At 38.0% G+C, this 13,412-nt stretch overlaps 1 protein-coding gene across 1 annotated transcript in view; it reads left to right on the top strand.

Moving 5' to 3' along the window:
* The first annotated feature begins 5,327 nt into the window (after nt 1-5,327).
* Nucleotides 5,328-13,412, top strand: part of LOC113572350 (SAM pointed domain-containing Ets transcription factor-like) — a 9,340-nt gene continuing 1,255 nt past the window's right edge. The window contains exons 1-6 of the mRNA XM_027001807.3: nt 5,328-5,513; nt 8,637-9,050; nt 10,185-10,382; nt 10,677-10,724; nt 10,968-11,102; nt 11,328-13,412. The exon at nt 11,328-13,412 is cut by the window's right edge and continues 1,255 nt beyond it. Of these exons, the coding sequence (XP_026857608.2) occupies nt 8,651-9,050; nt 10,185-10,382; nt 10,677-10,724; nt 10,968-11,102; nt 11,328-11,506 (960 nt within the window). The 5' untranslated portion in view covers nt 5,328-5,513; nt 8,637-8,650 and the 3' untranslated portion in view covers nt 11,507-13,412. The remainder of the gene's footprint in view (nt 5,514-8,636; nt 9,051-10,184; nt 10,383-10,676; nt 10,725-10,967; nt 11,103-11,327) is intronic.

Below are 13,412 nucleotides of genomic sequence, written 5' to 3' on the forward strand. Positions count from 1 at the left end.
GAGTTCATCCGTAATTTTAAACCATGAACATGTGGCTTTATGGTAGGTGACAGCAGGAATGTGATAGATTATGTGCCATATTTTGGTATATAATACTTATATCTTATAAGTATGTAATACTATGTACTCATATCACCATTAAAGTAAAAACTGAGAATACAATATGAATGATATGACCAATGTGCACCATATAAAAAATGAAAAGAAGAGCACCAGGGATTGATTCCTGGTGAAGATCTTGTGTGAGAGTGGTAGAGGCTGGTTAATGGCAACAACATGGTGTCTGCTACTGAGATAAGATCATAACCAAATACACACATTTAGGACCAGACACGTGTGTGGGAATATGTAGGGGTAGAGATGTTAGAATAATATTTCTTCAGAAGTACCAATGGAATAGGACGACACAGATGAGAAGATGTCTTAGATTTAGAGATAAGTTGAAACATAAACCCTGGAACTGTGAGGGGAAAAGGTACATTTTATTAAACAAAACATGGCATTGGCTTTCCTGGCAGAACTAGGGACAGCAGTAGAGAGTGTCTGAAGAACATTAACAATAGAGAAAATAGCATACCTCCAGCTCCACTAATCACAGAGGAGATACTATAACCCACGAAGATACAGGACAGGTTCCGCAGTCAAATGTCAAGTGACAGCGTTCTATTGAAAACAGCTTCAGTGAGTTTGTGTTCAGAAACACCCACTATAGATTGAGAGCACTGTGAGCTTGTCCGCGACAGACGTATGATATTTGTATGTCACTGACTGGTCTGAGGTGATTGCACACCTTAAGAGTTCTCATTTCTTCTAAGGTACAATCCTTTTGTACCTGGACACAGCACAATGACTGGATAACTGGAGCTGGTGGGCCTATCAGCATTTCACATACATATATAGAGAAGAATACAAGTGGAAGAAAAGGCCAAAAAATAGACAGTAACATCTAGATGTCAGGAGGGACTTGTTTCAAATAAACACCATGACAAGGTGTGGATGGTAAACGCTGGAGGATGGATCACTGTAAAGAACTTGTGCCAAACTAAACAAAACAAAATACCAGCTGAGGCACTTTGGGAGACTTAGAAGAGTGGGCAAGCTCTGTCTCCTCTACAAAACAAATGGAAAGCAAAGGGAAAGCGAAGGGAACATCAGACCTGACGGAGGGATCACATTAGCTTCCCAAAGAAGGATATCAGCAGAAACTGCATAACTCCAGAAGGATTCCAGTTCTATCTGTTCTGTCCAAACTGGGAAAAGTTCTCGTCAGGATAAATTTGAAGGGAAAGAAACAGGAAGTGGACACTCAACTCTAGGAGCAGTGTTTCTCTTCCTGCTGTCAACAGACTGGATAATGAAGACCAGGAAAAAGGGACTCTAGTGGACAATCTTAACTTGATGACCTGAAACCACTGAGCAACACTGATCAGCACTGACCAGGGTCGGAGTATCCTGTGCTGCTTCGTCTTCTGATCAGAAATCTAATTTTACTGCATGTGGTGGATTTCATCTCAGACATGATATTAGTATTGAGTGCAGTCAGCTATAATAAGGTTACTGTAAGTTTTTACACTGTAGCTTTTATTCATTATGTACATAATTTTTGTAATTAATAGAATTTAGAACGGTAGACTGCATTAATTGCATGTTTCTTTCCATTATGATGTGGTTCCTCTACTATCAGCTTCCCAGACATTAGACAAACATCAGATAATTGTTTCCAACATGTTGAATGGTTGAAACTGTTTCTGCATCATTTCATTTTTTGAGATTGCTGTTAAATTGCCTTGAGTGATTTCCACCATGTACCTCCACTAACAGGCTGGGCTGTAACAGCAGATGTTTGAAGGAGAAACGCTGATTAAGGAAGCAGATTATCTCACGTATTATAACATGGCTTGGAAAAATAGGGTGTTGCCTGGGAAAGCTCTACTAACAGAAGTAATTTAGGTAAAGATTGCGGTTAACCTGAATCTGACAAAGAACATAATAATTTTACATGTTAAAAAGTCGATCAAGGACACTTATTGGTGTTCCTCATTTTAACAGGTTTGGGTTTGTGTGGGTTAACTGCCACAGGTAAGAAAGGTTGTATCTACTTTAAGATTGGCTATGAAATTATTCCTGTATTCACTTTAGATGGGATTTAATCTAAAACTGTAGAAGCTTAATTAGCCAGCCTGCCAAATGACACTTTGAAACAACAAGATTGTAGGACAATTTAGTGCAGATTATCTTGAAATGTTCAGAATGATAGCAACTCTATGAACATGGGCTGCTTTTCTGTTATCTGTCAGTTCCTGACATGCTTCCATTATTCCAATGAAAGCAGAAATGTTTTAAGCAAATAGCCTTGAGGAAGTGCTCCAGTCCAAGGGTGTAGAGTTGCATAGCATTCCGTTAGTGGTAATGCATGTTTACTATGAATGAGCGAAATCATAAATCATAGAGTTTTATCAAGGAAGATTATTTATGTCCAACAGGTTTGTGTCTAGATGTCTAGATGTGAGGAGTGAGTAAAAAGCATTGACTTTACCTGCCCTCAGTCAGAAAGTGTTATGATCGAATGCACTGTTAATGTGTAATGTAATGCCCCATAGACGGTTTCCACAAATCTTCGTCTTAATATTTATTTAAAGGAAATTAAACATATGTTAGCAAGGAAGTATACAGAAAAACTGTAACTAGTCTGTATACAGCATTATGATCATGTGTTTTACTGCTTTAACAGAGAAGAAAAGGAACACAAATTTTAGCACTATGTGTCGTACGATATAATGATGAGTCTTTGTGTCCTCACACGTGTCTCCAGTGCCAAATCACTTGAGGTTGGACTTTACAAACCCAACACAGTCATTCTAATACTTAAAGCTGTCCATCAGTCCATCAGAGAGGACACTCAAACACTCTGCTGACTGTTGCCATATGTAACGTACACATGCAGTTTGTATAGTAAGGATAATAATATAAACTAAATAAGGGTTCTCTAGGATCCTGTGTGCCACTGCGCCAGTCTTCAGGCTTCACAACCATGGTTATGTTATGGTTATGAGAAGCACAGTGGCTTCTTCTCCATTAAGAGTACATTATGTTTTTTAATAAAATAAAAATAAAACAAAAGATATGGTTTAAAGGATTGTCCATCCTTTCTAAATATGTACAGCACAGTAATGGAGAAAGCTTTAAGTATGCCAGCACTGCTCTGCAGGTCCTAACTCTATGTTTAGTCCTTCAGCCTTCAGGAACTCTGGGAAAAACAGTGTCTTTCCAAATAATTCTACAACCCTTTCAAGCCCTTCTCATATTTCTACATCTATTGTCTATACAGGCTTAAATATTTTCACATTTTTATGTAAAAATACACACATTTACAGTACATTTCATTTTAATTTGTCATGTTAAAATTCTACTCCAAATTTCTGTTCAATTAATTAATTAATTAATTAATGGCTTACTAAGAATCATAAAACCTTTGAAATAAAAAATATGCAAGTTTAATATTTACAGGTTTGACATACCATGACAGCAAGGCTTGTGCTTACAAACTGCGCCAACATATTTAAGAACGGGGTGGACAGGCAGGATCAGCAAGTTTACTAGAGATTGAATAATCTCTTCAAATATTTTATGATAAATTATTTGTTTATAAATAGTAAACAGTGTCATTCACCATCGCAGGACACAAAACTCTTCTCTCCACTCACTCACCACTCACACCTCTTTACAAGAACAAATGTCTTCCCTGCATGAAATTTTACTTATTCCTCAACATGTTAAGTATCTTTACACAAGTTCAACAAACAGCAAACACAGGTGCCCCCCAACCCCTGAGTAAACTGGTGTATTATTTTTCTTCTGTTACATAAGTGGAATCATTAAGCTGCTTTTACCAATGGCCAACCATAAATATTAGAACATGCAAATCATGGTACATGCTTTAACATTTTATAGATGTCCTCCCAGATCCACGAGTTCACAGTGATGAGGTGAGGATTTCTGGTGCACATTTATTTATTTTACTGCAGGAAATCAAGGGTGAGTTTCATGTGTGGCCTCAGGCACTGACAGGCACTTAGAGGGCTGTTAGGGTTCTCTTTCCCTCGACTTTAGGCAATATTATACCTTATTATATGGAACGACTTAATATTGTTAGAATAACACACCACAGATTTGTGTGCTTTAGAACAGAGTAATCTGGGCAGAGAGCCGACCAGTGAGAGCAGACGAGGGAGGTGCTATTTTGCAATGAGAATCCTGCAGTTTTCTGAAGGCTGAAGTATGTATTGATCACAAGTTGAAGGCATTAAATATAGAATCATTGTTTCAGTGATTTTAAACACGCTTGATATGATCTGTAAACTCGCTTGATTTGATATTTTCTTATGATGGACGCATTTTATGGCACCATAGACCAAAGCTAATGGGTCACACATAGTGAAAAGCGTCCTTTGATTTGAAATTTCCTTTACTTGAAAATTTCAGGTATATAAACATGTTTATACTGCCTTTAAAGAAGCTGTCCAAAAATAATTTAGTAGTAATTTTTAAAAATATTATGACATAAATGATAATTGCATCACTGGCTGCATCACTGAAGGTTCCAATCATAATCTAGTGTGTTATATTAATGTGTTTTTGTGTGTTATATTCATGTGTTTCAAGTTGTGAAGTGCAGGTGTCTAGATTTACAGTTCCTTTGTTTATGAATTTACCAGTACTTTTTGTTCCTTGTCTATTCATTTTAATTTTACATTAAATGTACATAGCCTTCACATGTCATGACTATTATTTCTTTCATGTTTAGTTATACTTAATGTTTTTTTACTCCACCACTGTCACTTGCTGATTAAATACTAAAATACGTCACAGTAGATTCTGAAGTGAATCTCTTAAATACGTCAGCTCTACTAGTTCCCCACCCAAACACACACACACACACACACACACACACACACACACACACACACACCCAAACACATACACTCACACACACACCCAAACACACACACACACACGCACACACACACACCCAAACACATACACTCACACACACACCCAAACACACACACACACACACACACACACAAACACACACACACACACACACACACACACACACACACACACACACACACACACACACACACACACACACACACAATTATACTGTACACACACGCTCTCTATGCAGATTAATGTGGCCCAGGGCTGTTATCCTGATAAGCCTAAGCCTCCTCCTTTGCTTCCTTGGGCCATTTCTCAAACTCCAGAATGCCACTTCACTCACTACTAAAACTTCCTTGAAGTCCAGACTCAGACCTTGGATTCCACACCTTTTTTAGATGAGAGGCACACGACTTGTAGCTACTCTGGACAACCTGCAGCTCAGGACATACAGCTGACAGTTAGCAACAGACTGAAGCTACTATTGTGAAGTCATCTAGAGACTTCCTAGATTCACTCCACAACCTTCACTACCTTGGCATTCTCTCGGTTTGACATCTCATCATCAAGTAAGTAACCAGGTCATTTTGTTCATAAAATTCAAAGGGAGAACTTACAGTTTTAATGAATCATTTGATTTAAGCATGTGTATTAGTCCAGGACATTTGCAGTGACAAACAACATGCACTTAGCGTACAGATCATTGGTTCTACACAATAAAATTTTAGTCCCAATAATACATTCAAGATAAGAAACTTTTTTGTCTCAAACAACATAAAAGCAATTTATCAATTACAGAAGTGTTTTCATGATTCTTTTCTTTTGTGTAAGGTTGAATTACATTTTTGTTAACTCTTAAGAAGTTATCTAGCATTCTGAAATTAAGAAAACAAACAAACAAATACATAAAAATGATCAATTATGTCACTTGAAATGCTGTCAATATAAACATATTAATACATTTGTAATTTAAGATTAGGTAGAGTTCTGAAGACACACTGTACCATAACAACCTTTACCTTAACATAAAAGTGATTATATACAATCTTATAAAAGCGATAAAACTTTGTTAACAGGATAATCCTTTAGTCTGATGCCTACCTAGTCATTCAGAGGTGAAGTATATGCACAAGATTAGTATGATGAAAAGACCAGATCACTACTGATCATCAAAGAAGGATTACAGGAATACAGGCATACAGGAATACAGGGATAAAGGAATATAGGAATACAGGAATACAGGAACACAGGAATATAGGGATACAGGGATACAGGAATACAGGGATACAGGAAACATCTACCAAGAATAAAATACCAAGTATCAATAAAGTTCAAGATTGTAATCTGCTGAGATGGCATGTTTCAACACAGATAAGAACATTCACACTTTCAGATACCTAAAGATATACAACCTAAGGTCTGAGGAACAATACACACACACACACACACACACACACACACACACACACACACACATTATTATTATTATTATTATTATTATTATTATTATTATTATTATTAATATTTACATCAAAAGAACACAAATACCCATAGATCTGTTATACTGTGTCTCATATCAACCTCCAAACAGCTATTACACCTTTCACATACAATCCAAAAAAATGATTCATGATTATTAAAACAGCTGCTAACAACAGAAACAATGAGACCACACCAGTACACCAGCAATGAGCCACTTTAATCCGTTGCTTCATGCACAGATCACACTTAACAGGTAGAATGAATGTGATTTAAATGCCTGTGGAATGACAGTTCTTTTGTCAGGAGTTAAATCCAGAAGCAAGGCACCTGCTATCCTTAAGATTCCTGGAAGGTGTTTTATTTCCTCAAAATGCTCCAGATACACTCACACATGTAAGTGACCATACACTAATCACAATCGCAGTGATGAGTTGGGTGCAAATGAACACAGCACTGTGAAAAAGGCACACATTTCTCATGAAGAAAAAGTGACATTGAGGGATGAATGGGGGATTCAGCCCGATGCCATTTCAAACAGGCACACCTTTAACTATAAACACTTTGCATCGTAAGTCTTGTGAGGAGAAATGGCAGTGTCTGAACAAGGCGTAACCATCAACCCCTGGCTTGTGGCTCTTTCTTTTTGTTGCCGCAGTTTGCGGCCGATAACAGTTTCTTATTATTTATTGAGTGTGTCAGTCTGCTGAAGGCTTACTTTGTCTGATGGAAAGTTGTTAAGTGGGAAAACTTCCACGTAAGAAAACTGTTTATTTCTCATGGTATGTGCGTAAAAACTGATAAACATTCAAAGTAGACATTAATACGATGTGATTGTAGCCAGTTTTACAGCTGTTTACAACTTTTTACCTGTTTAAACTACACTATAAAATATACAAATATTGATCACACAGCCAAAAAAAATTACTACATGATATAATTACTGATAATTATTACATATGAGCAAAGTGACAGAATAGGCAGCACAACATCATACAGTGAAAAGAAAGGAAGTAGCTGGACTGATGTGTCGGTAGTGGTAAATATGAACGTTGACATCTGTGAAGCAAAGGGTTAGAAAAGCTGCATATTTGCTCTGGTTCTGTATGCAAGTACCATTAACATTATGTAATGTGTCATTGTTCTGAATACTTTCAAATCATAATATTTTTACTTATGCTCAAGTATATTTGTGAGAAAAAGAATATTACATTTTGCTCAGTTACATTTGAGCCATTCATAGTTAGTTGAAAATCAAACCTATAACAGTTAAGGAGTTAGACTGTAAGTCTATGGGTAGCTCAGTAGGTGAGTATTTTAGACACAGTTCTTTTGGTGGGCTATGTGTTTTTGAAAAGCTACTTTTTCTTGTACTTTAGTTTTTCTTCTGCTTGATTATTTTGATTATATTTTTAGTGAAGTAAGAATTCTTTAGTTTGAGTATTGTTTAATACTACCTACATATGCTGCATTCTCACTTGTGTTCACTGTATTTCCCTTGGCCAACATAAGGTTTATATTACCTTTATAATGTTCATAATGTGTAGTTAAATTATATGGGTAGAATGCTATTAGAGTATATTTCATTCTCTAAAAGTGTATTTCAGTGCCAATGGATCACTAGTATTAGTTCCAGAGTTGATCAGACCACCTTATGCAAAATAGTTGAAACCAGGCCAAAGCTTCCATTTCCACGAGCACAGACCTCACACCTGTTTCAGCTCAATCCCAACACAAAATGTAACCGAACAAAATAATTTGTGACATAATACTGTCTAGTATGTACACGATGGCTTATATAGAAGAACCTGTTTAGCCACTGTCAAAGGCCATGGCTTCTGTTTTAAGCCCCAGGTGATAAGTGCAACCAAGACACACTTTGCCTTGTGATTGGATATCCACTTATCTCCCAGTCAGTGTAAGCAGGGGGCATTCAAGGATACAATGGAGACAGCTGATACTTCATGCATATATATATATATATATATATATATATATATATATATATATATATATATATATATATATATATATATATATATATACATACACACACACATATGGTTCTCTTTCTTACAATTAAAATTATTGAATTGATTTAAATTATTTAACAACCATAATTTTTCAGCAAGTTATCTTTCTGTATTGCTACCAATGTGCCTAGTATATATGACAATTATTTCTGATAATTCACAAATATTAATAACTCTTAGGAGAGTGGGCAGTCATGGCCAGCTCTGATGGCCATCACACGTACATGGAATTCCCAGCATTCAGCCAGAGCCACATCATGCCGTGGATTGCTGAAGAAGATGCCAAGGTCTTCCCTAGCCATCCCAGTGTGCCAGAGTGCTGTTCCCGCTTCGACATGCTCCTGGCCGAAGACAATGCCTGGCTGGTGCAGAGGACCGAGGCGACCACACCCCCCATGAGGGATGAAGGGCTGCCCCATTGCAAGGAGGCAGGGCAGTGCCCAGTGATTGACAGCAGAGGACGAGAGCCATGCCCAGGCACGAATGGGCAGGTGGATATGGAAGACAGATGTCTGGAGCAGGTCCACACCCTTGTTGTAGAAGAGGTGCTGAAGGACATTGAGACAGCATGCAAACTGCTTAACATCACTCCAGGTCGGCAAGTCCTCTAGGACAGCAGCTACACACCAGTGATAATGAGAAAGTGCAATTAAGCAATTCCATCTATATATGCAAAGGAAATATATTTAAGTATTTGTCTATATATATATATATATATATATATATATATATATATATATATATATATATATATATAGCCATACCTAATAGAGCTCCATACATTTAGTTGTAAGTTCACTACTGTTGTATTGTGGAATCAGTTGAATCCTGCAGCTAGCATGCACTGCGTCAACTTAACTAACCTCTCTCATGAATGACCTGTTTTTTTAAGTACATTTGTACTGCAAATGCTCTAGTAAATACTGTTTAAGTAAACACATACAGATACTCACATGAACACACATTATTTTAAAAAATAATATCCAGACAAAATATTCAGACAGCACCTGCTCTGTTTTCAAAATATAAAAGTGCAGAAATGAGGAATGAAAGGAAAGGCACTGGTGCCCTACAGCTGCAGCCTAGACTAGGGTCAGCTCACAGCCCACATGAAGCTATATTATATATTTCAAATATATATTTAAAGAGTACATATTGCTTAATATATTTAAATATATCTGTTTTGTATATTGGTTTTAAATAGGAGAAATGTTATTTAAGGACTCATAAGTTGTAATATGTAACTTAATAATTCTTAAACAGAAAGAAAATTATGTACTCATAAATAAAACTGCACCCAAAAAAGTGAATGATCCTTGGGGTAAGCAGGTTTCTGTTTGCTAATTTGCAAGTGTTTGGAAGTGTGGTTTGAGTAAGTTTGCTAACTTAAACATCACTGCACAATCAGACACAGCACTGCATGTAGGTAGGGCCCTGTGCTGACGTGCGATTGGTGCAGGATTGTTGATCATTCCACCTTGCGCAAATGTCATTTGTTGAGTGTCATTCACACAATAACTGACTTTCTCCTAAAAAAAAAAGTGTGACAAAAGAAAAAAGATCAAATTTCTCCTGTCCTTTCTACACTTTATGGTACAATGCCAAACACAATACAAGTACTTTTTCCATAGAGGCAAAGATGTCCTTCAAGTGACATGTCCTGCTGTCTGTGTGTGTGGAGTGAGTCTGTACGTTGGTTCTCACTACAAGCATGTGTCCTCCCATCAGACCCTGCAGAGTGGAGTTCGGGACATGTACAGAAATGGCTCCTCTGGACAGAGCATCTTTATAGACTCCCACATGTGGGACGGGCTTTCCAGGACCTCAGCGGCAGCGACCTGAGTATGATGACTGAGGACGAGTTTAGGCTGCGCTCTTCACAGTGTGGGGATGTGCTCTATGCTCACCTGGACATTTGGAAGTCAGGTATTTGTTTTGGTAATTGTTGTTCTTATTTTGATCAAAGTATCAGAGTCCAAAAGTCCAGGTCCATAAAATGAAGAATGTTGTACTAAGTAAGTAGATCTTTTAAAAAAAACTGTCTGTGAAAGCCAATCTGCCATGTTTCATCACTGACCTTACTGACCTTACGTTGTAGAGATGGCATCCTTGTGCTTTCTGCATGCATTTTTCATGGTAAAACCCATAGCGGACGTGACTTTGGACATGAATGGTGATTTTGTTATTGTGATCTAATATGGTTGTTGACCTTCCTTTTAGCTGCCTGGATGAAAGAGCGATGTTCTCCAGAAAATAACAGCTTCCTTGGTAAGGTCATGTTCAGTTAAACAAAAGTGAGTCATGAATAAAACTGGAATATTAGTCAGTTTCATTTGCATAGCACTTCTAAAAACAAGGTATACAGTTTGATGGGGTTTTTTTTGTAGTCTCTACATAGAGTAGAGTTAGCATGTTTTCAATGACACATACAGAACAGTAATAAAAGCACAGTGAGCACTATAAGGTGAGTTGTGCAGAAAGGTGATAAGCCGCGGGTTTGGTGGGTTCCAGGGCCCGACGAGCTGTGTGCTGAGGCAGACTCCTCCTGTACCGGCCAGCCCATCCACCTGTGGCAGTTCCTTCGTGAACTGCTCCTGAAACCCCACAACTATGGGCGCTCCATCCGGTGGCTCAACAAAGAGAAGGGTGAGCTCATCCTTGAGAGATCTGAATGAATGGGAATGAATGGGAATGAATGGGAAAAAGAACAAACGAATTAATGATCAACATTATCTATTTTAAGCTGAATTTAATTAGAATTCAAATGCAAGAAACCTGAAAAAGAAGTTAGCTGACCTTTGTTTACTTTTTTTGTTTGTTTGTTTTTTACTGGGTGTAATGTTACACTGTTGTTCATTCCTTTATCTCCAGGTATATTCAAAATCGAGGACTCTGCCCATGTGGCCAAACTGTGGGGGATCAGGAAAAACCGACCCGCTATGAACTATGATAAACTAAGCCGCTCCATCCGGCAGTACTACAAGAAGGGCATCATCAAAAAGCCGGACGTATCCCAGCGACTGGTCTACCAGTTTGTCCATCCTGTATGAGCAGACCAGGCGTCAGAGACAGCAGTGACACAGTAATGAAGCGCCCAGAGACTACTTACTGTAGCACTAGGTGGAGAACCAATGGACTTAATCACCCCAGTCCCTGACAGCTCTGCAAAATAGCAATGACTTCTTAATGGGTCTGTTGTGTTAATAAAAACTGATTTAAAAAGAAGAGGAAACCAGGAAATGGAGCCAAATCTATTTATCATATGCATTCAGAGCGTTTTGATTGATTGTTTGAACTACACAATAGTGAGCAGTGTATTTCTTCCCAGTTTTCTTATCATCAACAGCAGCATCATACAAACAAAATGTGAACTGCCTTTGTTCTATTTTGTTTTTGCATAATCTGCCTCAGATGGCATATTTAGGATAGATGGAGTATGGGTTGACATTTCTTTATGGTCTGTTCATAATTTTCCATCTAGTTTTTTTTTACCTCTTATTAATGTAGACCACAGCGGCAGTGTGAAAACATGTAATATCCAGTAGGGTTTGTGTTAAACAAAGGCTAATATTCCTAATAACTAACATATGACAATTAAGATTATGCAAATGAACTCATGATGGTTCCCATCTCATTGTTAACCATGGCAACCTCAGTTTCATTCAGAACTCTGTTACTGTTATCAATGGTTATCTTACATCCACATGACCACATGCATATCTGTGGCTGTGCATCACTGCCAGCGTGGTGGATCAGACTCATGGTACTCCTGTCACTGTTAGTATACTGCAGCATTGTTCTTACTGATCAGGATAGGCCTTGATTTCCATCTCATTAAAACTGATTTATGTGAATGTAGATAAGGTTCGTTAGTGTGAACCCCTTTTGTCTTGGGGAGAAGGTATCAGGTGTATGTGCAAACATGCTGCTGTTGTCCTCCAAGGCTTGTGGAGGAAGTCCAGGGCTCTTGTTGTCTTCCGGGGTAGTAACAGGAAGCCCTGTGCCCTGGGTACACCCTTCCCTGCTGCGTATTTACTCAGCGCACACAGGTCTATGTGTGCCTGTTTACTCTTGTCATGAGCATTCATGAGAGTGATGAAGGGTAAGGTGTTCCCAAAATGCTAAGTTGACACAAGGATGTTTAGCGACACGCAAACTGTCTAAACCATCAAGAATATTCTTCTAACCAAAGTTTATCCCAGCAACCTGGTTCAGAACATATACCACTGTTTATTTTTACCAAAGTTCAAGAAATGAAAAAACCCCAAACATTTTAAATGGTGTATTTTGACCATGACTTAAGCATTATTTTTGTTTGTGTTACACTGCATTTATTCTGTTTAAAAGGAACTTGCCTTTCTCCTGTAATTTGATTAATTTTGTCTGTCACTTTGCTGATTAAAAGACAACACAAAACACATCACAAGATTCAAGTAACATGGGGGACAATGAGACTATGGTGGGTGAATGCTACGGCATTGACAAACATAACCCCTTTTCTCATACTGTAGTTGAAATATTCCCATAATGGACTACGATAGTTATTAGTTATCACAATAGGCAGAGCACAGACATGTCTGAAAGAGCGCAGACGAAGGCTTACAAGTCTTCACAGAAGTTGCTGAATGGTATCACTGTAGAATCATGCAAGAGAAAATAACACAACTGTTTTTTTTTAAATTGTTTCCGTCTTGTGCTTAAATGATTAGGCCATCACTGAACTTGAATGTATCTTGGAAGGTTACTTATATTACTCCTGCATGTGACAGAGTGTCACACTGGTCATCACGTTCCTCTTTAGTGCTGAACAGGAGGGTGTGCATATGGAATAACGTGTCTGTTCAGTCACACATTAAGAACAATCGAAAATGTGATTCCTCCCACCAGCAAACCAGAGCGCACAGTTGGTCTTCTCAACAAACTCGGTGTCTCCTCCCAGCTAATACTGCATTACTG

The sequence above is a fragment of the Electrophorus electricus genome, chromosome 24 (assembly GCF_041902795.1).
Source record: "Electrophorus electricus isolate QZ-2024a chromosome 24, ASM4190279v1, whole genome shotgun sequence".
Lineage (NCBI taxonomy): Eukaryota > Metazoa > Chordata > Actinopteri > Gymnotiformes > Gymnotidae > Electrophorus > Electrophorus electricus.